Source organism: Gobius niger, assembly GCF_951799975.1.
Source record: "Gobius niger genome assembly, chromosome: 19".
NCBI classification, from domain to species: Eukaryota; Metazoa; Chordata; class Actinopteri; order Gobiiformes; family Gobiidae; genus Gobius; species Gobius niger.
The window spans coordinates 20,946,098-20,971,234 of NC_136870.1; the positions used below are offsets into that span (position 1 = coordinate 20,946,098).

Genomic DNA, 25,137 nt, shown 5'->3' on the forward strand with positions numbered 1-25,137 from the left:
TGTGAAGTTGGAAGCTACTACGCTCTTCCACAGGCACAAAGACCAGACAGGTACGCATCAACTCGTCTAAGCTCAGGTAAGAACATATCTCAGTATGGAAAAACGCTGGCCTGTTCCTTTAACCCTTAACCCCCACATTAACCAAGCACATTGTCTCTAGTTCAGCTTTAACCCAGCTCTAAAAGCTTCTTGACTGGAGCTTACAGCCTCTAGGAGAGTGTAACGCCTCATTTGAAAGCTAAGACCTACAAACTGATCAAAGATTTTTCCTCACGTCGTCACCGCATTGTCGTCACTTTTTCGTTGTTTTTGCTGCGACTTTTTTCCCGAGAAGCTTTTAGATTTGGGTAAAGTCGAACTGGAGAAAATGTGCTCGGTTAATGCGTGTTTTATGCTTTAACTTATCAACTCGTCCATGTGTTTATTTGTCCTCAGTGATTCATTCCCAGAGTTGGTTTGTCCAAATAGGCAATCCAAAGTCTAAAACTACCCATTTACGCGGTATCACCTTATTGGTAATGTTTTCCGTCCTATATTTTTGTTTTATTTGTTGCAAATAATGTTGATCTACGTGCACATGTACAGTCGCTAAAGCCCCGCCCCGCGTCTCTCTCTGTACCGAGCGACTTTACGCGCCTTCGTGCCTGGCTGCCACTCAAACAGCTAATCACTCGCTCCTCTCGCCTTCTTTTCCTCCTCCATCTTCTCGTGGTGATTGCGTTCGGTGCTGTCCAAGGTGCTGCTGCTGCTGCTGCTGCTGCTGCTGCATTAGCCCACGGCCCCGCCTATCCGCTCTCCGTCTATCCATCCCACCCTCGCTCCCTCTCTCCTCTCCTCCTTCCCTCGGACCACGTGACCAACGGCAGACTGCACCTTTCCCTCCTCGAGAGAGCGGCTAGAGGGACGAACGAAGGGGGAAAACATCGAGACGGAGGAGAAGGGTTGTTTTTTTTGGGGGGCGCATTTTTTTAGAAAGAGCATTCACCGTGCCTGCGCGTTTTACCCCCAACGATTCGCCTTCAACGGGAATCCAAATGTTGCCAAGAAAGCGTCAGGCGTGCGTAAAAAGGTAAGTGCCAAAAGCGCAAATGTCGAAGCGCGTTTTTTCTTTCTTTTTTTTGTGTGTGTCCTCTTTTCATGTTGGTCAAGTTGGTGTTTTGCGAGCTGGGAAGTGATTTTGAAGCGACGAGTCTTTGAAAAGTACACGAAGGTGAGCGCAATTTGAGTGTTTGTTGGCGGCAGGTGATGAGTAGCGGGAGGAAAAATGGAGAGAGGGGGGAGGTATGGCCACAAATCGAGAATCGATATTTCAACCGCATTCATTCACCCCGTCTATCAATAACCGTGATGTCGCTGGCTTTTCATCTTTCAGCGCCCTCTCTCTCGGATTAAAACTATGCGCGTAATTTACTGTTATCTGTGTTTGAGCTGAGGATGTGTGTCCGAGATGGAAATATTAAACGCCGCTAATTCAATAAGAGATCGGCGCTTGAGTCATCCGCTGCAGCGTGTGGTTCACCCGCTCTTTGTGACGGAGCCCACACAAACTGCAGCTTTACCGCCAATTACCGCTGCGAGACCGAGCAGGACCGCGCTTTAGCTACCGGACAGAAAACCTGCTCTTTTCCCCGAGTGTGAATGAAGCTCATGGTGATGACAGCTTTGGCAATCTACTTTAAAAAATCTCCTGCTGCATGATGGGTGCTCCGTGGAGATGCTGTTTATGCACGTACACTTCAGTCTCCGGTGTGTATGCTGTTGGCTCGTGATCAGATCTGAACACAGGAGAAGGAATGGTTTGATTATTTGTCTGCTCAGGTGTTTTGAGATGGCCTCATATTTCTGACGTGCGCGGTGCGTGTGTGACCCTGGCTGATTGTGCTGTCTCTGTTTCTCCGTAGGTCGCTGGAGAGAGTGATGACGCGGCAGTGAGATACACCTCAGTGACACACACATATTTGCCCACACACACTCTAAATCTGCCCCGTGAACACAGAGGAGGAGGCTGCTATGACAGCGTCATTTCTCTCCATTACCAGCGTGTGAGACACACAGCACATAGGCACACTCCGTGGGGAGTTGGCTGCATGGGGGATAAGGCCCTATCTAGGCCACAAAGATGGAGTTCACATCCAATTTGTCACATATCTAACACTGAGACACATGTACACACAGACACACCTGGAGTGGCGCGTCGCTCATGAAGAATGAATGAGAGCAGCCGTTAGACTGTAGACATACACCAGGGCTGAAGACGATGCCCTGTCTGAGCTAAGGACCTCCGCTCTTCACCTCGTATCTTGGAGTCCCATAGAAGAACAGCTCCTCTTGATCGTCTGCAGTGCCACCATGAGCTGTAGGCCCTGTGGTGCGGCCCAGCTCTAGCCTCTATCTGTGTGCGTGAGAGGAGCTTGTATGAGTGCCATGGCGGTGTGCGTTTGGGCGGCTGCCCCGCTGCTCTTCCTGGGGCTATGCCTGTGCAGCGTGGGGGGCCAGGCCCAGGGTGAGGTGCTGGAGTTTGGCGGGGTGTCCAGCCAGTGGGGACGCTTCCCTGTGTGGAACGCTTGCTGTGAGAGTGTACTGAGCTTTAGTCTGCGGACTCACAGTCAGGAGGGCCTGCTGCTCTACCTGGACGACGAGGGCTTCTGCGACTTCCTGGAGCTGCTGCTGATGCACGGACACCTGCGCCTGCGCTTCTCCATCTTCTGTGCCGAACCGGCAGAGCTGCAGTCAGGTGTCGCCGTGAGCGACGGGCACTGGCACGCTGTACGGATCAAGAGGGACTGGAGGAACACCTCTCTGGAGGTGGATGGTCGGGTGGAGGGCTGGGCAGAAGTCAAAAGTAAGAGGAGAGACATGACGGTGTTTAGTCCCACGTTTGTGGGCGGGATCACATCAGAGCTGCACTCCTCGCCCTTGCGCCTCACCTCGGCCTCTGTTCGGGAGCAACCGCCGTTCCGCGGTTGGATCACTGCGCTCAGTGTAAACGGCACCATGGCGACTCTGGACAGCTCTGAAGGTGTCACCGTTACGGCGGGCTGCGGGCCGGACCACCAGTGCCAAAACGGAGGGGTGTGCAGCGTCGTGAACGACCAGGCCGTGTGTGACTGCTCTGACACCGGTTACCAAGGCAACGACTGCAGCGAAGGTAAGGCTCGAACCATGCCCATCACACCTCCATCTTTAAACAACACAAACACAACAGGCCTCAGCTCTCAGGAGCAGCTCACAGAGCGCCACGCGCTAACGATCATCACTGTGTTAATTAAACATACACCTGCAGAGCTGTCGCACCTAAACTCACTCTAGCACAGACACCTGAACGAGTCTGTGAGACACAATGACGCTCAGAGTGGAGACCAAATCCCACAGCCCAGTGAGGACCTACAGTGGTATGTCGTGTTGTCTGCGGCTAAGGAGAAACACTGGTATGGATCAATAGGAATGTGCTTCTTGGCTCATGATGAGAGGCTTTAATTGGAAGAAGGCTAAGAGCCTGGAATCAGTGGCTGGAATCAGTGGCTGTTACATGGTGGACACCTGGCTCCCCGTGTTAATAGATTGGCATTGATTGTAGTAGATGGCCTTTACACATACAATAGTGTGTTGAAAAGTGTGCAACCCAAAACCTCAGTCCTTTAATATGGCATGAGTATATAGGTATGTCATATGTCATTGATAGAAAAGTGCAATATCCTCTTTTGAAAATCTGGTATTTTGCCTTCCTTTTGAGTGGAATTTTTTGATAATCTACAAAACACACACTTAATTACAGCACCTTTTGCTCATTACAGTTGACATCATATTGGACTTAATAATCGTGACTTGTGAATAAATGTCTGGCTAATAGACTGCCCAATAGCAGCACAATGCAGTGATACAGCAAAGGCAACAGCAAATCTGCATCTTTAATCAATAGCTCTTTGGACCACTGTTATTTTTTTTTTCTTCTTTCGATGGCGCACGGATCCTTTTCAGCTCCGCGCAGTCAGCTATTGATTTCTGTTGCTGCGGATGACACAAATGCATCTTCCCAAACGTCAGAGATAGCAGGAGAGGGAATGGCCGGAGCTGCAATGCCATCATCTGTCAAAGCACCTCCTGTTTTTGCTAGTACCCACCACATAGCCTATAAGAGGACAATCGGATGGGCTGTGTTACTATGGAGACAGGGCCGGTAAAGACGACCTCACATGGAGTTAGCCCCCCCCCCCCCCCAATGCTTGTACTTGCTGCCTCCCCCTGGGTTTTAATTAGAGAGAAGGATTGAAGGCAGTAAAGGTGGCAAAGTCGTTAGCGGCACGATTTCCCAAATAGACTTGGGCGTCTCCGTGTGCAGTTTGCATGTTCTCCCTCGTGTCTGGGTTTGGTGGTCCACTTTAGCCCCTCAATCTAAAACGTCCTGGGCAGCTTGTTTTGACACAGGGCGCTCTGCAATTTTGGAAACTCTGAATGTCCAGAAGAGGAAAATGAATGTTTGTAGATACAGGATGAGAAGGTGTTATACATGATAAGGCCCCATGGAGACAGGGGTAAAGAATATTGGATATACAATCTATATTATTGCTGCCAAATGTGTGCGATTGAAAAATTGTGTATATTAAAATTGCATGTTTGATTTGTTTGAAATTAGTGCAGGACAATATGGAGAAGAATGACAGCAAAAGCTTTGTTTGAAAATAACTTTCTCTTAAAACATCCTACAATAAACATGATATACAATGAAACACAGCTCACTTTAGGGAAAATATAAATTACTACATTAGAAAATGGGATTTTTTTTTTATATCGTTTTAATGTTTGATAATGTTGTGGACATGATATAAATTATGCTACGCTCAGCTCCATCAGAGCAGCATAAACACTGACTGTAGAACATATCTGCCAGGAAATTAGTATTAGTAGAAAAAAAAGAATAAAATATCACTGAATTAATTAGTTATTGTTGCTATGGCGCCGGCCCTAACTGGCAGCTAGTTGCGTTGGCTCTGTTACCTCTCTTACACTTTTTGCTTTTATCTTTATTTATAGACGTGTTTTTTTTAAAAATTTCATCAAGTAGACTAGACATTGTGCATTTGTGCACAGGGGAAGCTGTTTTTTTGTTGCACTTTCCCTTTTATTTGCAATGTCTTCAGCATTTTTGGGATCTGCATCTTTTTGTTGTTCTCGTTGCCACGGTGACACACACAGTCCTCTTGTTTATTCACGGGAGCAGCTTCTCGGACTCAAGGACTCACCTCTCATGCATGTGGAGAGGCCGGTGATCCCCGCCGAGATACGCAGAAAACGCAGAGGCTGCAGAGGTGGACGCAAGAGGAGAAGATGGCTACCCTCCGTCATCCTGGGTAATGTGCGCTCCATCGTGAACAAGACCGAGGAGCTGGCCGCACTGACCCGACATCAGAGGGCTTATCGGGAGTGCGGACTGATGTGCTTTACGGAGACGTGGCTGAACGGGAATATACCGGACTCTGTGGTTTCCCTGGACGGATTTAAACTGGCGCGCGCAGACCGGTGTGTGGAGGGGAGCGGGAAGAAGAAAGGCGGGGGAGTGGCTGTGTTTGTGAATGAGAGATGGTGCCACCCCGGCCACGCGCACGTGAAAGAACAGATATGCACCCGGGACCTGGAGATGATCGTCGTCAGCATGAGGCCTAGGTATCTACCGAGGGAGTTTTCACACATGGTGGTGTTGTGCTTGTATATCCCCCCCTCGGCCGACGCCGCCGCAGCCTGTGAGCGCATCCACAGTACCGTGACCCAGACCCAGATGCGTCACCCCCGCGCCCTGCTGCTCATCACCGGTGACTTTAATCACGCCTCTCTTTCTGCCACTATCCCCACACTCACGCAGTATGTTAAGTGCCACACAAGGAACAATAAGACCCTGGACCTGCTGTATGCTAACGTGAAGGGCGCTTACACCTCTGCCCCCCTCCCCCCGCTCGGACGCTCAGACCACAATCTCGTCCTACTGCGGCCGGATTACACACCCAAGGTGCGAAGAGAGCCAGCACAGAAGAGGTCTGTGAAAGTGTGGAGTGAAGAGGCTGAAGAGAGACTTAGGGACTGTTTCCAGACCACAGACTGGAACATGATCTGCAGCTCTCATGGAGATGACATCGACAGCCTGACCCACTGCATCACAGACTACATCAACTTCTGTGTGGAAAACACTGTACCAACCCGGAAGGTACGGTGTTTCTCCAACAACCACCCCTGGGTGACCCCTGAACTTAAAGCCCTCCTGAACCAAAAGAAAAGGGCTTTCAACTCAGGGGACAGAGAGGAGCAGAGGAGAGTCCAGCACGAACTCCAGTGGAGGATCAGGAAGGCCAAGAAGGACTATGGCGAGAAGCTGGAGCAGAAGCTGGCGCAGGGCAACGCACGGGACGTGTGGAGGGGACTGAAGAACATCTCCGGTTTTGGACAGAGTGCCAGAGGGACAGCTGATGGAGACCAGCGCGGGGCGGATGAATTCAACCAACATTTCAACCGGTTTGATTCTCCCCCCACTCCCTCCTCTTCACGCGTCTCCAGCACAGTGGACACTGCCCCCCTCCCCCGACCACCTTCACCTGCCTCCAGCCCCCCTGCACCCACGTCTCCAGCCCCCATCATACGGACTTCCTCTAGCACCTGCCCCACCCCCGGCAGTCCACCCCCACACCGGTCCCCCCCTCACTCCCCCCTCTCCATCACACCGGACCAGGTGAGGAGGGAGCTGAGGCGACTGAAGCGGGGGAAAGCTGCAGGACCAGATGGCATCAGTCCCAGGCTGCTGAGGACCTGCGCAGACCAGCTCTCCGAGGTCCTCTGCCACATCTACAACCTGAGCCTCAGCCTGGAGAAGGTCCCCGTCCTGTGGAAGACCTCCTGTCTGATTCCAGTTCCTAAAACAGCGCACGCCAGGGAACCGGCCCACTACAGACCAGTCGCCCTGACCTCCCACCTGATGAAGACGATGGAGCGGCTCATCCTCACCCACCTCCGCTCTGTGGTAAGCCCCACCCTTGACCCGCTGCAGTTTGCTTACAGACCCAACATCGGAGTGGAGGATGCTGTCATCTACCTGTCGGAGCGGGCGCTCACGCACCTGGAGCACGCCGGGAACGCTGTGAGGGTCATGTTCTTTGACTTCTCCAGTGCCTTCAACACCATCAGGCCGGCGCTGCTGCGGGGGAAGCTGGAGGACGCGGGAGTGGATGAACATCTCACCGCATGGACCATCGACTACCTCACGGACCGACCACAGTATGTGCGGCTGCGCAGCTGTGAGTCTGAGGTGGTCGTCTGCAGCACCGGGGCCCCTCAGGGCACCGTCCTCTCACCGTTTCTCTTCACCATCTATACATCGGACTTCACATACAACACGGACAGTTGTCATCTCCAGAAGTTCTCCGACGACTCCGCCATCGTGGGCTGTGTGTCTAACGGGAACGACCTGGAGTACCGGTCAGTCATCATAGACTTTGTGGACTGGTGTGAGCGCAACCACCTGTGCTTGAACATCAGTAAGACGAAGGAGATGGTGATCGACTTCACGAGGAAGCCACTGCCGTACACACCGCTGAACATCCAGGGGGAGGACATTGAGGAGGTGGACAGTTTCAAGTACCTGGGTGTTCACCTCAACAATAAACTGGACTGGTCCCACAACACCAACGCCCTGTACAAGAAGGGCCAAAGTCGCCTTCACCTTCTGAGGAGACTGAGGTCGTTCGGAGTGAGCAGGCCTCTGCTCAGGACTTTTTATGACTCTGTGGTGGCCTCTGCTCTCCACTACGCTGCAATGTGCTGGGCCCCGGGTAGCACAGAGCGGGACAAGAACAGACTGAACAAGCTGGTCAGGAGGGCCAGCTCCGTCCTGGGCTGCCCCCTGGACTCTGTGGAGGAGGTGAGGGACAGGAGGGTGTTAGCCAAGCTCACCTCCATCATGGACAACACCTCCCACCCACTGCACGGGACTGTAGAAGAGCTGTGCAGCTCTCTCAGTGGCAGACTGAGACACCCTCAGTGCAGGACGGAGCGCTACCGCAAAGCCTTCATCCCCACTGCTGTCAGACTGTACAATAAGACTGTGAAGTAACGCCGACTGTAACAAGTGAATTTCTCCTTTGTGAGATGAATAAAGGTTTATCTTATCTTATCTTATCTTAATCTTCCCAATAGGCGTAAGGCTGGGATTTGAAGTAATTTGTCCATTATATCCTCAAATACATCGTTGTCATATACTGTCATATAATGAAAGAGAAGTCGATACAGTAACTATCGTGACTGCCTTAATATAAACCTGGCATTGTTCTCATCCCAACTCCAAACCTTGACGCTGTTAATGCCTTAAACATTGTCTGTAAACATGACAATTATAGGGCCCCATGGCGATTACTGAAACTGATCAAAACTGAGATCGAGATTTTCGATTAATCTTGCGGCACCGTCTTGACGGCTTTCCCCAAGGATGGGTCAAATGCAGAAAACATATTTCCCTACGGGGACAGTAACTATTACCGTAACCCTCCCCCAGTTTTTCTCTTCACATCTGACACCCGACTCCCAGAATACAGAATGCTTGCACTGTAGCTGTGCACTTGGCTCTTTCCGCCTGCAGGCAATGGATGTTGGTCGACAGTGTGTCAATGTGTGCAGTATTATGACAGAAAGCATTTTAAAGACAGGGGGAATCTTGCATAGGGAAGACTACCAGTTAATATATAACTGGTAGTCTTACTTGTGTAGGAGTATGACTGTTTGATTGATTTAATTGCTTATAGATCAACAAGGACTTAGTCAAAACACTTCATTGCACAATATAAAGGCTGTACTTCACATTGCATCTCAATATGGTGTTTTTGCCAGAGCTCCCCAATCAACCGCACTTTAGTCACAATAGCTTTTGGAAATAGTTGCAATTTTTAAGCGATGTCATGTCCACAGCCAATGACTAAATGTTCCTGTATCTCTTATTGAGTGTAAAAACCCGTAGCTCTGGAGTTTAGTCATTTATAGATGCGAAACACATGTGATTTTTGTATTTCAGTCTCCTCCATGGTTGAAATATGCACAGTGAAATGAATCTTTATCGAACAAAAGATACATACTGTTCTTATTGTGTACTTGTCAGGAACAAAAAGGGATTTGATATTTTCCGAACATCATTTCTGAAATACTGCTATGAAAGATGCTTTGGTTAGCTAAGATTGCGATGTGCTTGGTATGGATGCTTTTACCGTAAATTGTGACTCCGGTTTACCCATAGCGCCGGGTTATGAAGTTTAAATTCTGATAAGGGGGGGCTCCTGTCGACATTGAACTCGATCACTGTACATTTGGCTTAAGAATTTGTAAAACCCGGCGTTGTAAACAGTGGTCCGGGGGATACAGGACGCGTAGATGAGATGAGGCAGGCAATGCTTACTAAAGATTGCCTCCGTAATGGAAATTGACACTCGAGTATTGCCACGGTTTAGACCTTTCAATCATTTCATTAATTAATTTCCTCCACTGAAAGCAGACACCCCAATTCCACTGCTTATTGGTTTGCGCTGCCTCTTCCTGTCTGCAGGCGCTATACTCGGAAAATCCATCAATGTTTGCAATACTACGAGGTAAAATGAGTTTGGACGTACTTGTTGGTGATGTGCGTTTATGCAGGCGCTCAATTGTCCTTCATGGTGGTAGTGTAAGTCAAGACTAGAAAGTAAAATGTGAAAAGAAAAGCACACAATCTAGAGGTATAAATATCACCACATATAGGCGTTAGTTAATGGAAGTGATTTGCGGGCTGTATTATATTATGTGTATTATATATGTGGACAGCGGATGTTTGCTGTAAATGTCACTCCGCTGCAGCTCGGATCGATGTCTTCCGTCGTGGTATCGGTCGGAGAATGTGGCACAAAGGCAGTAATCCATAGCAATCCCAACATGTGATCGAAACCAGTGAGGGTGTCTGCTACTCTGACGGCTCCCAGCGCCACACAGCAGACTGGACAATGAATTATTCATAAAAACCTTGACTTTGGCTTTTTCAGAGACTTAGATTTACTCGGACTGGGGTGATTTCTGTATATTTTAATGAGTGGAACAACAGTTTTTTGAGCTTATAGTAAGGGCAGTCATGATTATCTTTTAGGGTTGGGACTATATACTTTATGTCACGATCTGATACTCGGGGGCTGATAGTATATGGATTGCAGTACAATAAGTAATTATGATAAGTAATATATGTGCCTTAAAATGTGTAAAAAAAGAAACTAGTCATGCGTCCAAAGTTTATAAACCAAAGTACATTTATTGAAGCGTTAACATTGAAAAGTGCATTAAAGCAGTACTATGTAACTTGTTTACCTTAATAAATCCTTTCCGTGGTGTTAATGGATGATTGGGGGGTTTGTCATCTCCCCCTGGTGTCTCTGGCCAGAAAACCACAATTGCAACTTTGCTGCCTACGCGTTGGAGACGCAATACACACCAATGAAATCACCAAGAAGAAGCTAACAGGCAAACAGGCAAAGCTAACAGCGGGCTAGCGCCACTTAAACAGTATTTACAGCCAATTCTGAGTGAAAAAGATTATCTCCATTGTGTAGTTGAATGTACAATATCACTCTCTCCCTATGTCTTTTCTGTCAGCGTAGTATTTACTCTCACGGACAATTAATGAGTAAAAAAAGCAACATGCTAGGACACCTGTAGTGGCGCTTATGGCCTCTCGGGGGATGAGTTGCTTCGTACTGCTTTAACACAATTAAGTTTATTTAACACATAGGGCTGTCACAATAATTACTATACCGACTTATCGTTTAGTAAACAATACATTTTTGGGCTCGATATTTATCGTCTGTACATTTATGAGCATTTCCCCCCTATCTTTTCTTTGTAAAACTTCTATTTTTTCATGCATATCACAGCTTGTGTGGTATTTTACAACAGAGGTTTGCTGTCATTTTTATACCTGAGAGTTGACAGTATCCAGTATTGTTAGAGTCGTTTTTCGCAATATTTTCCTGTCTCAATTTATGGAACTTCAAATGTTGCTATGGTGACAAGCAGACTTATAGTACTGTTTGTGTCAGGTTAAATGAGTTTATCGTTGACAACTAGATGACAAAAATGAGCTCTTTTTCTACAGATTTCGATTACATTGACATAGAAACCGCCATAGAGGAACTAAATCACACATCACATCCCCAGCAGCAGGAAGCCTATAGCAATGCCTATACTGTGGAAGGCTAATAGTAGGTATTGGCTTCTCACATGACTGCTGTTTCCACTGTAGTCTGACTGTGCGCTGTGTGGCACACTTTAGACCCTTCAAAAGACCAGTGATTATTCTGAGCTGTTATTTCAACCCTGAGTGCTGCCAAGAAGATCTTTACAACTTCTTTATTTTTCCCACAAGCGTTAGTCATTCGCTGGAGGTCTCGAAACGACTGGCTTTTGTGTGTACTTGTGTTTTGCACAATGACAGCACAATGTATGACAAAATTATCGCAAGATTAGATGACACAATATTCATATCGCAAGTCGCCACAGAATCTTCAAACAGACCGAGGTTTACACGTTTTTTGTTAGCACAGTCTGAAACAAATTTGCAAATGTCAAGTTTTAGACATGATTGTGCTCATTTAGTACAGTTTTAGCTCTGATTTGGTTTTTCTTTAAAGGGATATTTCAGGATTTTTGACATAGGGCCTCATTTCCCAGTTATCCAGAGTGTTGCTGATTTCTGGAGATATTTTATTTTGTAATTCATGCTGTTCTTATATTTGAAGAGTTACGTGGCGCTAGGCTAGTGCAAGGCTAGCGCATTTCTATGGTATCAGCTAGCCTGCATTAAAAACAGTCTGACCCGCTCCACAGTGCACCTGAGGCAAATCACTTATAACGCCAGACTAACCATATAAATGTCTGTGTCAACAGAATAATATAACTGACCTTGCATCACATGAATGATCACATTTTGAGGGACTATTTTCTAGCAGATCACTCCGCCGCTGTGTAGCTTATACGACCACAAAGCTGATGCTGCTCAAATATAAGGTATTTTAAATGCAAAATCTTTAAAATTACTCTATGGACACAGACATTTATATGGTTAGTCTGGCGTTATAAGTGATTTGCCTCAGGTGCACTGTGGAGCGGGTCAGACTGTTTTTAATGCAGGCTAGCTGATACCATAGAAATGCGCTAGCCTTGCACTAGCCTAGCGACTCGTAACTCTTCAAATATAACAACTGCATGAATTACAAAATAAAATATCTCCAGAAATCAGCAACACTCTGGATAACTAGGAAATGAGCCCCTATGTCAAAAATCCTGAAATATCCCTTTAAGTTTTATTCTCACACCTAATGAAAACCCCCCCCTGATTTCTTTGATTTTTTTTAAACAATTTGATTGGACACTGTGTGGACATAGTTTAGGTTTAGTCAAGTATCACAATATTGTTATGATCTTTTTCTAGTATTGCTCTTCTTTGTGATATACTGTGCAGTGCTATTAATCAAAGTTTAATATGAGAAAAGAAATAGAGAAAAGAGACACAGAAAAATTCTCCCTACCCAAAAATTGGGTACACGTTTTTTTGTCTGAGCACCTTAGGAGCGCTATTATCTTTCTTAAGATTAAGTCAATTTGCAGCAGGTACAATGGAGGATTTTGTGGATTACTCACAATATTGAAATTCATTTATGAAAGCTTTTTTTCAAACACGCAGCAAATAGCGCTGGTTTTATTGGAAAAGATAATAATGAAAACGTTTTATCTGAAGCGACGACTGTAAGCCTGTTGATTCCTGTAAATTGTAGCGCGTAAACCAAGGACATGTAGCGTCTTGGCACAATGAAAAGTACGCACTAAATAATAAGAGTGTGGTATTGATGTGGAGGCATTGAGAGAAAACGTGTTCTGAGTGGAGTGGCTGACAAAGACTGGCGAGGATTGTGAAGGTAATTTAACTTTCTGACAGTGTAAGATAAAGACTAGTTATTCTGTACGGCAAACGACTACAAACACTTTTTCTTCTGTGTATTTTACAGTGTTAGTCATACCATTCAAGCTACTAGAAAAGATCACATCACAGAGACACTTTTATCAAAATGCTTCACGTCTGGGCTGCACAATGTTAGAAAATGAATTTAGAGACTTTTTCCACAAGTATCACAATTGTGTTTAATTGAAATGATAGCAATTCAAATACGCTCAGGAGTATCGTTTTCATTCTAACCCTCATGTAAAAAAAGTGTTATAATCTGACAACCCTCTGTAAATGAACGATGGTGCTGCCTAAATAACTGCAGTCTTTCCCGTTTGCTAACGACAACTGCATTTTCGATTTAATTGCGAATCACTGCGCAGCCCTATAGTGTCTGTTCAGTTAGCATAGCTTGCTCTTAATTACGACTACATAGCCTCCATCAGATCGAAGTGATGGGTGGATTTAACCAATCACAGTGAGGCGTGGACTCTCAGAAGAAGCAGATCGTTTTAAGGGGAGACACTGCAGGCAAAACTCTTCTATTCCATTTTCTCTATGTTCTCTTAAAACAACGTGGAACTCGACGTTCTCAATAGTTAATGTTCTTTTCTGAAGCCCCTGTTTTCAATCACAGCCCAGTGAAGAGAGTGAAATGAGGGAGACAGTTGTGGTTCATAACACACGTGATATCTCAGTTTCCAAAAAAAAAATCTGTGATTTTGATCAAAACTAGCCTCTGTTTAGCTTAGATTTCTCAGGAACCGAGGCACGTAGACTTAAACAGTTTTCACCTATGGAGAGAATAGAGTCTTGTCTTTTAAACAAGCCAGAGCATGTGCCCATAGCTGTAATCTAGAATATGCTGTGGTGCTACAAATATCATGAGGATCACTGGGGCGACAGTGGCACAGCTGGTAGAGCGGGTCGTCTCATGATCGGAAGGTCAGGGGTTCGAATCCCACCTCCTGAAAGTGCACGTTGTGTCCTATGGGCAAGACACCTCACCCACATTGCACCCAGTGTCTGTGTACATTGGACATTGAATGCGAGTATGAATGGGTGAGTGGATCCTTGCTGTAAAGCGCTTTGAGTGCCTAATGTAGGTGGAAAAGTGCTATATAAGTTGAGACCATTTACCATTTACCATGAAAAATGGTCTAGATTATTGGCACTCAATATGTTAACATATAAACTTTCACCTGGAAACAAACAAAATACCTAATCTTCACAATAACATGTTTAATTATTGCACTGACTCAATGTTTCTCCATAGGTTAATGTGGAGGATTTTCAGAGGGATGTTTTAATATCTAACTCCTTCCCTGATTTATTGTTTTAAATTTAAAAAAAAACCTAAACCTAAACCTAAACCTAAACCAGGCTCCATCCATTATTCAGCTTTCGTCGCCGAAAATATGTGGAATTTGGGGCATTCTTAGGCATAAACGGCCTTATTTTATTAAGAAAACGTAAAATGTCCAAAAACTTGCAATGCATTTATTTCTCATATTTATGTCAGTGTCTACAGCAAACAAAAATTTGAAATCGATAACTGCATATAAAAAATAAATCCCGATCCACCTGCAGTGTCACATCTGAACATCAACTTAAAATGGTATTAAACCTTTGCTCCAAGAAATGTCTCCTTCGTAAATAGCACTGGTGATGCAAATTTATCTTGATGTGCTTTTAGAGCTTGTAAGTCTTATCTAATATAAAAAATACCACTAAAGTTGGTTAAAAAAAACCTGACCTAACAAGGACCACTACGAGCCGAACATGAATAGCGTTATAAATTAAACTAGATCTTCTTCAGTAGGCCGTCCATAGGCTAAATACAACCTCGCGTTCACTACACGGCGTACTAAACCCCTGGGTCACTATTTGTTAAGACTTTGCCGCGTACTATTCAGAGTGTGTCCTTGTTAGTAAGCCGTAGTCGCTTTGTCGCCTCCTTGAAGTGCAGAAGTAATTTATTTTGCTGCCTGTTTATTTTTGCCAGAGTTACCCTAGACGTTTTTTTTCTCTTTTTTTTCTCCGCTCTCTACTTTGAAATCACGCTGTTATTTTGAACCCGGCAACCTCGCACCAAAGAGATGTAGCTGGGAGAAGATAAAGTTATGAGCCGCTCAAAATTAGGGAGGAGGGGAAAAAAATATGCTCGGAATCTTTAATACGAAATGAATTATGCTTGGCTGGGGGAAACGAACAACCGCCGGACCTTGTTGAAAGCAAAAGCTGAGCAATTTTGGGCTGACTGGGCAACTATCGTTTCGCATTTACAAACATCGTCCTCGCGCACTAATGATCTAACTTTTTTTTTGTAATAATGTAGTGTTACCTTTCTCATCAAAGCAAGAGGATATTACTTTTTTAATATGGTTGTTATAGAAGAGTTCTTGTTAAGATGGTGATTAAGATGGATAAAAAACAGGATATTGGAGGAGGTTGTGGAGGTATTGCATTGATGAAATGATTCTCAGTGGTCAAAGATCCCATAAATTTGAAACCAGGATGTAAACGTTTATTAAGATGGTAGACAAAAAGGTATAGTATAGTCTTATCGTGCAGGGGACAGGAACAGGATTTTCAAAAGTTGATGATCAAGCCCCTCCCCCTCCCCCTCCCTCCTGATTGGACCTGACAAGCTGGTACACAGGAAAATCTCGCCTCATTGGTCAAAGCAGGAGGATACTAGACTCTGATTAGTTGCTGAGATCAGGAAAGGAATTGACTTTTGCACATTTTATAAAATTTGTTATACACATAGTCTTGGATGTGGTTTGAGGTTAAAGGTTTCCCCTCTTTTAAAAATGTCCTATAGCTGTTTACACTCCACGCCTTTAATACACTTCTGGTTACCCCTGGATTAGTCCCATTTAACTTTAATTTAAAGGTGAGGTATTATGTTTTTTCAGGCACATAGTACTATAGCATACTCAAATAACTATGCCGCCCAAAATTGTTTGTTACATGCAGCAAATATCAAAAACAACTTAAAGGGACTAGATGCAAGTTGAGTGACAGTGCAGGATTTTAGAGGCAGTTGTGGTGAATTGGTCTGAGCTCATTCTACAAATTGGGACATTGCTTGAACATGTAGGGGGTGGAAAATACATAATTTAAATTGTTAAACTCTGTGTAGTCCCTTTAAAATATTTTTTCCTCATAGCAACACTGTTCCTGACGCTGCGATTTCCCTTCTGTCTCTTTAAGAAACTCATGAGTCCATGAACACTCCCCCTTCAATACTTTGTTTATTAAATGTCTTCTTTTTTTCTTTATGCGTTTATAAATGAGTACAGACAGCAAAAGCCATGGATTTCTTACAAAAGCATTTAAAATAGATAAAAAAGTTCATAAAAGCTAAGTCTGCAGGGGCGGGTGCTGTGGGCTGAACTGAGGAATAGAACATGGGCGGAGCCTCGTCCCCTCCAGCAAAACAGCAGGAAAGGCTGCTGGCAGGAGATTCAAAGATTACTCAAAAATACATGAATCAATCTGAGCAACACTGGAGGTATGTTTATGTCCCCCTTTAAGGTAGATTTAGATCTAACAAGTCCTGGTTTAGAGTTGCTTTACTCCGTTTTGTCCATATGTTGCCTTGATTCAGTTTAGTCTTCAGTATTGGTGATGGTTTTGTCATTTAGATTTGGTGATGAGAGCTTGGCTTGTCATTGGCTTCTTTTGGTTTCAGTTTCAAGTACTCTACCTCTGTTTTAGGGCTGGGTTAACCCTAGTTTAGACTTGGTTCTGTTGCACACCTGGTATATACTATAGGTCTGGTGATACTCGAAAAGAGAGATTGTCTTAAGTGGTATTCTCTGTATGAAAAGATTGGAACCACAGGCTTTGACTTGGCTCATTTCTGGTGCACGCCCAATTAAGCCCAGTCCACTTCTCTTACTGACCATTACTGACCACCTACTGCTCTTTTAACAATTAATTTTGAGAGGTCTCTGCTGAAAGCCAAATATGTGTTCGGATACATGGCGTGATTAGCTCGAGACCCATTGTGCGCCACAGATGTGATTACTGTCAACGCGCCCGTGCCCCGCGGTGAAGGCGCACTGAACTGGGCTTGTTAGGCCTGGCCCGGCTAACGTCGTCCTTGAGGGCAAACCGCTGTTAGCATGCTAATATCTCCACCTGTTTCTGCCAGGCCACTAGCACAAGGGCAAAGGCACATGAGCACACAGTAGAAGGCACGCACACACGCACACTTCATCACCACACGCATTTTAAGAGGCTGTTTCTTTGTTTTGGACTGGAGTTGTGTGAGATATGAATGGTTGGCCTTAATTAAAGATGGCAATTTGCAAAGAAGCTGCTTAAAATTGTAAATGTATTGCTTATTAGATCCAAAAGTATAATAGTAAAAAATGTTTTATTCTGGAGCTCGAAAATTGTCTTGGATGTGAAAAAAAAAAAAAAAAAAAAAAGAAGCAATTTGTGTTTCTCATAGACTTTTCAAAGTGTTTAAAATAATGATGTTAGCTCATCTGCTATATGTGCTGACCATAAAACACTTCCTAAGACAGACGGTAAATTATTTGCATTTTCTTTCATTAGTAAAATCAATCATCCTAAGCTCTTAAAGGAACAGGCCACCGCTTTTCCATTCTGAGACTTAGCACGTTGTTAGCATTAGCCTCTCCTCCTCTCCTCTCTGGGCCAAGCGTGGTGAAGTTAGAAGTGACCAAGCTCTTCCACGTTTTCCTTATTTAAATTCAATACGTGAGTAGTTACACGATCCAAGTATAGCTACACAAAATTTGTAATATCTTCACTTTACTGCGCGGACGTCGAAGTGCTCTTAAGGTATTATTACGCCTTACAATATAGTTCCCTTTTTAATGCGCATAGAAACTCACGTAATCAAATTTAAATAGGGAAAAGAAAGAACTACCTTCACCCCCGTTTGGCCCCATAGAGGAGAGGAGGAGAGGCTAAATGCAAACAACACCTTTGGTCTTTTTGCGTGACTGAGCTCACGCACAAAGACCAGACAGTTGCGCATTAACTTGTCTAAGCTCAGGTAAAAACATATCTCCGTTTGGAAAAACAGTGGCCTGTTCCTTTAACATGAACTTTTTGAAAGGTCTATGGGAAAAATGTAGGGGATTTAAGACTGGGAACAGTATGGGTTTCCAGGTGTGGGATTGATGCAGCTCTGTTGGCTTTGTTACAACACAGTTTTATGAAATTATTACATTGAGCGGGAGAAACAGAGTAGAAACAAGTCCAAAAGAAAAAAAAAAGTATGTTTTTTAAGTGCACCCTCTAATGGGAAATAGCTATACTGAAGCAACCAACATTATCATTATGAGGTGAATGTGTTTAGATTAGGTTTTGTATCATTACAAGCAGCGAGCAGGCTAATTGCCATCTAATCGAAGCAACAGACCATCTTAACCATATAGGTCTCCCATACAACCCCACTTTAAAAACCACACTCCCACATTAACAGTTATGAATCATGCATGATCCTTTGTCTCCCTTGCACTGCTAATCCATCGACATGTTTTCTGCAGCTCATCATTAAAACTCGCCATAGTCTGTGTGTGTGTGTGTGTGTGTGTGTGTGTGTGTGGGAGCGAGACTGAGTAAAAAAAAAAAAGAACGAAAAAAGGAAGAAAGAAATGGAAATCTGGTTGCGGATGTGTAGTGCGTCGCATGCTCTGTGTTTTTGGGGGCTCGGGGGAGAGGAAAGGAAGAGGCGCCAAGGTAAGTGCAGGGGTGAACGGCTCTTGAATCCTAACGTCCAGGTAGGAGTGAACTGCCCCTCTGCATCCCTCCGGGCGGAGCTGAGTGCGTGCTTCTGTCAATGTTTTTGTAAGGGGGTGCAACGGTACAAGCATTTAAATGTGTAGGCTTAAGGAAACACATGCAGTAAAATGCCAGGATCGCTGCTAACAATACGCCGAGGCTGCAGCTAACGGCCATTTTAAAAGCCGGACAGGCAGGAGTTAAATTAGTCGATCGGCCAAACAAGTATTTTTATTCAATTTAAACATGATGCATAGAGATTTAAGTCGATTCAGGATCCCTCAGTTGGTGCAACATCAGACTCAAAATCTTAGGCTTCCTGCTCGTCTATCAGTAAGGCTGGGTACCGTTAAATGATATCACTATGGAAAACAGGCACCAAAAGTAATATTTGACCTAAGATACCAAATTGTGATGCCTGTTGGGTCCAGGAACACAGGCACTAAAGAAAATGATTGTCTCAGCTCAAATAAATGACACAAATGTAAAAGATGACTCATAATTTAGTAGAAGTATCGAAATTCAGGTATTGGTATCTCAAAGCACAAGAACCACAACCTCAGTGAAATAACTTTATCAAACAAGCAAGATGACAAAGGTGATTAATGTGATGTTGTCGTTTTGGGGCTTCGTAGAAGACAATGATGAGCTCTCGATCTTTCATCCCCACTAACCTAAACGATAGAAGGGATGAGAAGTAGTGAAATAAGGGTGGGAGGGAAGGGCACATGAACAGGAGAGACTGGGAGGTATTTATAGGACAGAGACCGGAAAGTGCGTAGATGAGGTGTCGTCCTGCTCCCGAACTTCATATAACACACTTTTATCTACATTCCATATGACTGTATGAATATTCCAGTAATTATTACCCTACTGTCATCGTCAAATGGATTAAATGTCTACTGTAATTGCTGTAAAATTGGCTAATTCCTACGAAAGACATAAACCCGCAGACAAATCTGAATCACAATTTTGGTGGCCACTTAGAGCAAATGTTGCCATTATTTAAGCAATGTCCTCCGCGCCGAGAACTAAATTTCCTATTAAGTATGAAACTCATCTTAAAACGCGGCTCTTACATTCATATTCGGTCTTCTCTTAAAAGTTAGCTCTCTGGGACGCATTCTAGAAATAACAATCTTTGTCAGTAGAAGAATTAGACTTTTTTTTTTTCTTCTTCCAAATCTCTCAGCCTTAATTCCTTCTGCCCAAAACCCTGCGAGAGGAGACATTGAGTTAGTTTTCGATTTACCGCAGACCTCATCCCTGTACCGTTACACCCCTGCAGTCTCTCTGTTCCCCATAGCCAGACTGTCCATTATTAAACCCAGCTGCTGTGTGGATGTAGCCAGTTTATCCGCATGCTTTATTTCTTTATGTATATATATATATATATTTCCTCATCGTGTCCTCTTTTGCATGCGTGTTTCCCTGGTAACGCGGGACGGTTGTGCATGCGACGTAAGTAACCGGTTGGTGGAAAACTGCTGGGCTGAGCATGCATGTTAACAAATGTCTGTCTCTCTCTCTCCTCGCTCGGCTGCGGCTCGCCCCTCCCCTCGCACAGAGCACATCTACACCCCAGGTAGGTCACTCTCTCTCTCTCACCGTATCCGTAAGCTAACAAATGATGCTTTCGAATGCTAATAGACAACACATCTAGTTATCGCCATCGCCTTTGCATTTAGCGAAAGAAACACTGTAGCCGCGGCATTATGCAAAAATGTGTAGAGTTCCTGTTTTTTTAGCTTTATGTGCTGGTCTTTGTGCGTTGATTTGGCTGCAGACACGCGGTAAGTAAAACGTCACCCATTAATTCAAGCAAAACTCTTTGGTGTTTGTGCGTAGGACCTCTGCCCTTTAGGATGAGTAAGTGAAAACATACATTTTAGGCCATTTTCTCCCCCCCCCCCCCCCCCTACCCATACATCCGCATTATACACACAAGCAGCATGCCGTTTTGAACAAGTAATGTAAGGAAAGCACACATACGACAATAAACTACCCTTCCCATGATTCCTTGCTGTGCTGACTGTGCTCTTGTCTTCCTTTAAGGTCTGGCACACCTGATGATTGGCGACCAAGGTATGGGCTACTCTTTACTCTCTCCCTGTTGTCTACTGCTATACCATCACTCTTCCCTCACAAGTCCTCACCGAAACGTCCCACAAAAATCCTACACTTCTCCCCCTCCCCCCCACCACCAAAACTGCTCCCTCCTCTATCCCACCAAATTTCATCTTTCACCTGGCGCGGGAGGAAGTTGTCTCTCTAGACTCTGCAAAAGGTTAGTTGTTGTTTTGTTTTTTTCTTGTGAATTTTGGGCCGTTTTGGAGTCATGCATTTTGACTGATAGCGAGAAGTTCTCATCTGGTTACTGTGACAAATGTTTTCCCGAAGACTCTCTCTCTCTCTCTCTCTCTCTTTCTTTTACATAATGATGATTAGGACTTTTTGTTTCTTTCAATCTTTGCAAGCTAGCAGTAGATTAGAACATAGTCTTCAAACCCTTTTCCACATTTTCAGTGATTAGAAACAATAGACGTCGTTAAAACTTACCACGTCCCAATTTTTTACCCGAACACATCATTTGGAAGCCTCGGAGATGTGAAAAATCAACCAGCATAGACTCATAAAGATAGAAAAAGACAATTCACTCTCGCATTCACTGCTCACTCTTACCAAGTGATAGTTTTTTCTTACTCTCCTTCTTCTTAGAAAGCATTACAAATGAGCATTAGACAACATAATATGCAAAATTGTAAGCCTTTAGTCTCCCAATTTGGACATTTTAGCAAAAGGTCCTCAAACATCTATCTTAAATGAACCTATATCTTCATCTTTATCTATATATGTGGTGCTAGAGAGAAAATCCCTCTGTAATATCCTCATACATGTCTTTGATGTGGGGGGGGGATGGTGGGATGCTTTCTGCCTCGGCAACGCTCCAAGTCTGGGACGCGCGAGGCCAAAGGGCCGGCCGACTACATGGATGGTTTGCCTTGGTCTTTACTATTCCACTTCATTTCATATCCTCTCATCTGTGCGCGAGGATCGGGTGAAATTTGCGAGACATGAGTGTGTGCGCATTTAGCCGGCATGCTAAGCTTTCACATCCACAATCAATGGCGGACGTACTAACGCTCATCCAGCCATGGCTTTTTCTCTCCCCCCCCTCCTCCTCGCTCCCCCGCCTTTAGCACGCATAGCCTCGCTCTGTTTATCGCTGGCATGCCCTTTTTTTTTTTTTTTTTTTTTTTTTTTTTGAACAGATGTTATGGCGCTGTGTATAAAAGCAATGCCGTTTCAACCCGAGCCCTCGGAAAATTGTCTGGCGATTGTGAACGTGGGCCGAAAAAACAAGTAGCGTTTGAAAATGGTTTAACAAATCACACAATGCCGTCTCTTCTCCCTTCCTCTGTGCCTCTCTTGATCTGTCTGGGACTCCATCCTCTTTGAGCAGAGAGGCACAGAGGTACGACCAAAGGGCTTTCAAAACACACCTTTTTGAAGTCATTTTGGCACAGTTTTTTTAGGGTTATTGTACATTTTAGGCACAGAGGATTAGATTGGTTTTGCTCTGTTCTTAACCCAAGGTGTAAAATGCAATGTTTGAGCATTTGCCTATAGTCTTATGTTTTTAGGAGCCCTATAAAGATGCTATCTTTATTATTGATTCTACCAAAAGCATAGAGACCACTATATATTCCATCTTTCAAATTATTATTATTAGTATTATTAGTTATTATGAATTGGGCTTGGCAACTTTTATATAGAGACTGTTATTATGTCAAGGGCTGCACAATAAATCACCAAATTATCGTTATGTTATAGGTGACACTATTTATTTCAAGCCATTTCAAATGAACTTGCATGTGGTCTCTCTCATTAAGTAATTATATGTGTTTGATGGAGGCTTAAAGGCCCATCTCACCGGAGAGAGGCGTGCAACTCGGACTGATTGTGCACTAGATGCCCAGAGATACCTTGAGACGTCCCCTAGCAATAAGGCAAGTCTCCAGGTAGCCTCGGTGAAAACAAACAGATTCAATTTCTTCAAGTCTCCACAGGCGCAAACACTATTTGTTGTCCTCAACCTGTTGAGACGTTTCTGTGACGTCCCATCAATGTCTCCAAGACCTGTTGGATTCCAAAGAGTATGGAGATCTCAAAGAGTCGTATGGAGATCTCAAAGAATCGTTTGGAGTCTCTTTGAGATCTCTTTGGTATCCGACAGGTCTCTGAGCCATTGGGACGTCACAGAAACGCCTCACAGGTTGAGGACGACAAATAGTGTTCACAACACAACTGCTTGAGACTGTGTTGACCTCTTGGAGACCATGCGGAGACCACCTCCACCATCTCCACTGAAATCTAACCTGTTCGTTTTCACCGAGAGTACCTGGAGGCTCGCTTTATCTCCAGGGGACGTCTCGGAGACATCTCCATGACCAGCGAGTCTCCAACTAGTCTCCAGGCCGGTTTAGGCCCAGGCCCTTTAGCTTGTGTTGCTGCTCTGTGAATAGGATTAGTCAAAATGTTAATTTCAGTTCAAATAGAGACACTTTCTGAAATGTATTTACTTTTCACAGATTCCATAAAATATTAACTACTTAAAACTACTACTTAACGTCTTCTGATTGTTATGTTTTCATTAATATAAACCAAACTTCACATTTGAAAACATAATGCATCAGTATAGTCAAGACTTTGATATAACCGAGACAATACTATTGCGATTACACCTTGGGTTATCAAAAGGTTCTGTCATACGGTAAGCTGCTCTTTCTGCATGTGTCCTGCATATCTGATGCAGATTTGTCTCTTTGGCCTGAAGCGCACAGCGCATTTGTTTGAAAAGGGTCGAATGTAGGTGCTGCGCCGCATGACGTTGATGAGCGCTCTGATTGGCGGACACACCGACACAGGCAGGAGCGTGACACGCCGATCCGGGACTATTGTGCGCATTGATTGGATAAGAGAGGACATGATGGCAGCCTGTCTACCCATTGTGACAGCGGACGTCCAAACCCCAGTGCCATTTAATGATCTGTGGATGGAAATAGCCTGAATAGAGCCCAGATGAAGTCTATTTTAGAGCGTTATTACAGGTCTCTTCTGCCTTGACAAGCTCTTTTTTTTCCCATACATGACATGTTGTGGTTGCTCTGTAAGCCCCCAGTGTCATTTGGTCTTCAACTAACTGGGATGTACACATTTTGTTGCCCACACTGCAAGGTTGCCAAGTTCGCAATATTCCCACAGAATTGCGCATCTCTTTAAGCTTTTCCGTGGGTGAAAGCACATCACTATGACGAATGACAAAAGTGCGTCTTCTTTCAGTGAGAGGGGGAAGAGGGTGGGTCTGCATCATCCGAGGAGAACAATGGCTCTGTAAACTAGTCAAACACATTTTCTCGATACCGGTAGTTAAACAATACTTGGTTTACAATCCTTTTTTTTGATACCTTTACCAAAATATTTGTCATCTAGAACCAGAAATCAGAACAATAATGTTAATGTCTATAAGTCTATTTATTTTGAATTTGTATCATTTATTTCAGCTGAAACAACTTCCTTTAACCTCCCAAATCTTCTTGAAAAAATCAAAACCGACAAAAAAACAAAACAAAAACATGACCAAAAAAGCGATGAAAAACTATACAGAGTTTTGAAAAATGTATTTTCATCCCCCTACATGTTCCAGCCATGTCCTAATGTGTAGAATAAGCCCAGACCTGTTCACCACAAGTGCCTCTAAAATCCTGCATTGTCACTCAAAAAGTTATTACTTCTGGTCCGAAGTGCCTTCATGCACGAGCTTAATATAAAAGCTGCAGTTACGCATAAGACCTGAGGTGGCAGTAGTGAGTGTAAAATGACCAACTTGCATCTAGTCCCTTTAAAGTGACAAAAGACCAACAAAAATGTGACTAAAAATGCAACAAAAAGAGACAGACAAGAGTGAAGTCAAAAAAGGGAGCTACAAAATTAACATGTTACAATATTTTAACATGCTTTCATATATAGATAATACTGTACATAAACTCAAAAATACTAAGTACATTTTACAATGCATACTTTTACTTGAAGCCACACCACGTAAAATTTTAGCCAACAAATCAACCTGAAATACATGCATTTATTTTACGACAGACATTTTCATCATTGAAAAATACCTCATAAATGTACAAACAAACAAGTGCTTTTGCAGTGAGCGGCTCAGCTCTCCTAATACATGACTGTAGCTTTACCGGGAGTGGGTAAAGGTGTGACCAAAGGCAGCAGAATTTGAGATTTAAACAGCTTAGGCCCTCATCCAAATCCATTCTTTGACTAACCACTACAGAAATAGCATTTTCTGGTCATTAGGAGCATGTTTT

General features: G+C 44.2%; 1 protein-coding gene across 9 annotated transcripts in view; it reads left to right on the forward strand.

Moving 5' to 3' along the window:
* Positions 1-702: 702 nt before the first annotated feature.
* The window catches only part of nrxn1a (neurexin 1a), a 159,952-nt gene continuing 135,517 nt past the window's right edge, over positions 703-25,137 (forward strand). For 2 of the 9 annotated variants that reach the window (XM_079577092.1, XM_079577094.1), the window contains exons 1-4: positions 705-1,069; positions 1,902-3,148; positions 20,322-20,339; positions 20,810-20,839. In XM_079577092.1, the coding sequence (XP_079433218.1) occupies positions 2,416-3,148; positions 20,322-20,339; positions 20,810-20,839 (781 nt within the window). In that variant the 5' untranslated portion in view covers positions 705-1,069; positions 1,902-2,415. Of the gene's footprint in view, positions 1,070-1,901; positions 3,149-20,321; positions 20,340-20,809; positions 20,840-25,137 lie in introns of all 9 variants that reach the window. The other 7 variants (XM_079577100.1, XM_079577099.1, XM_079577098.1 and 4 more) reach the window with 6 other exon arrangements.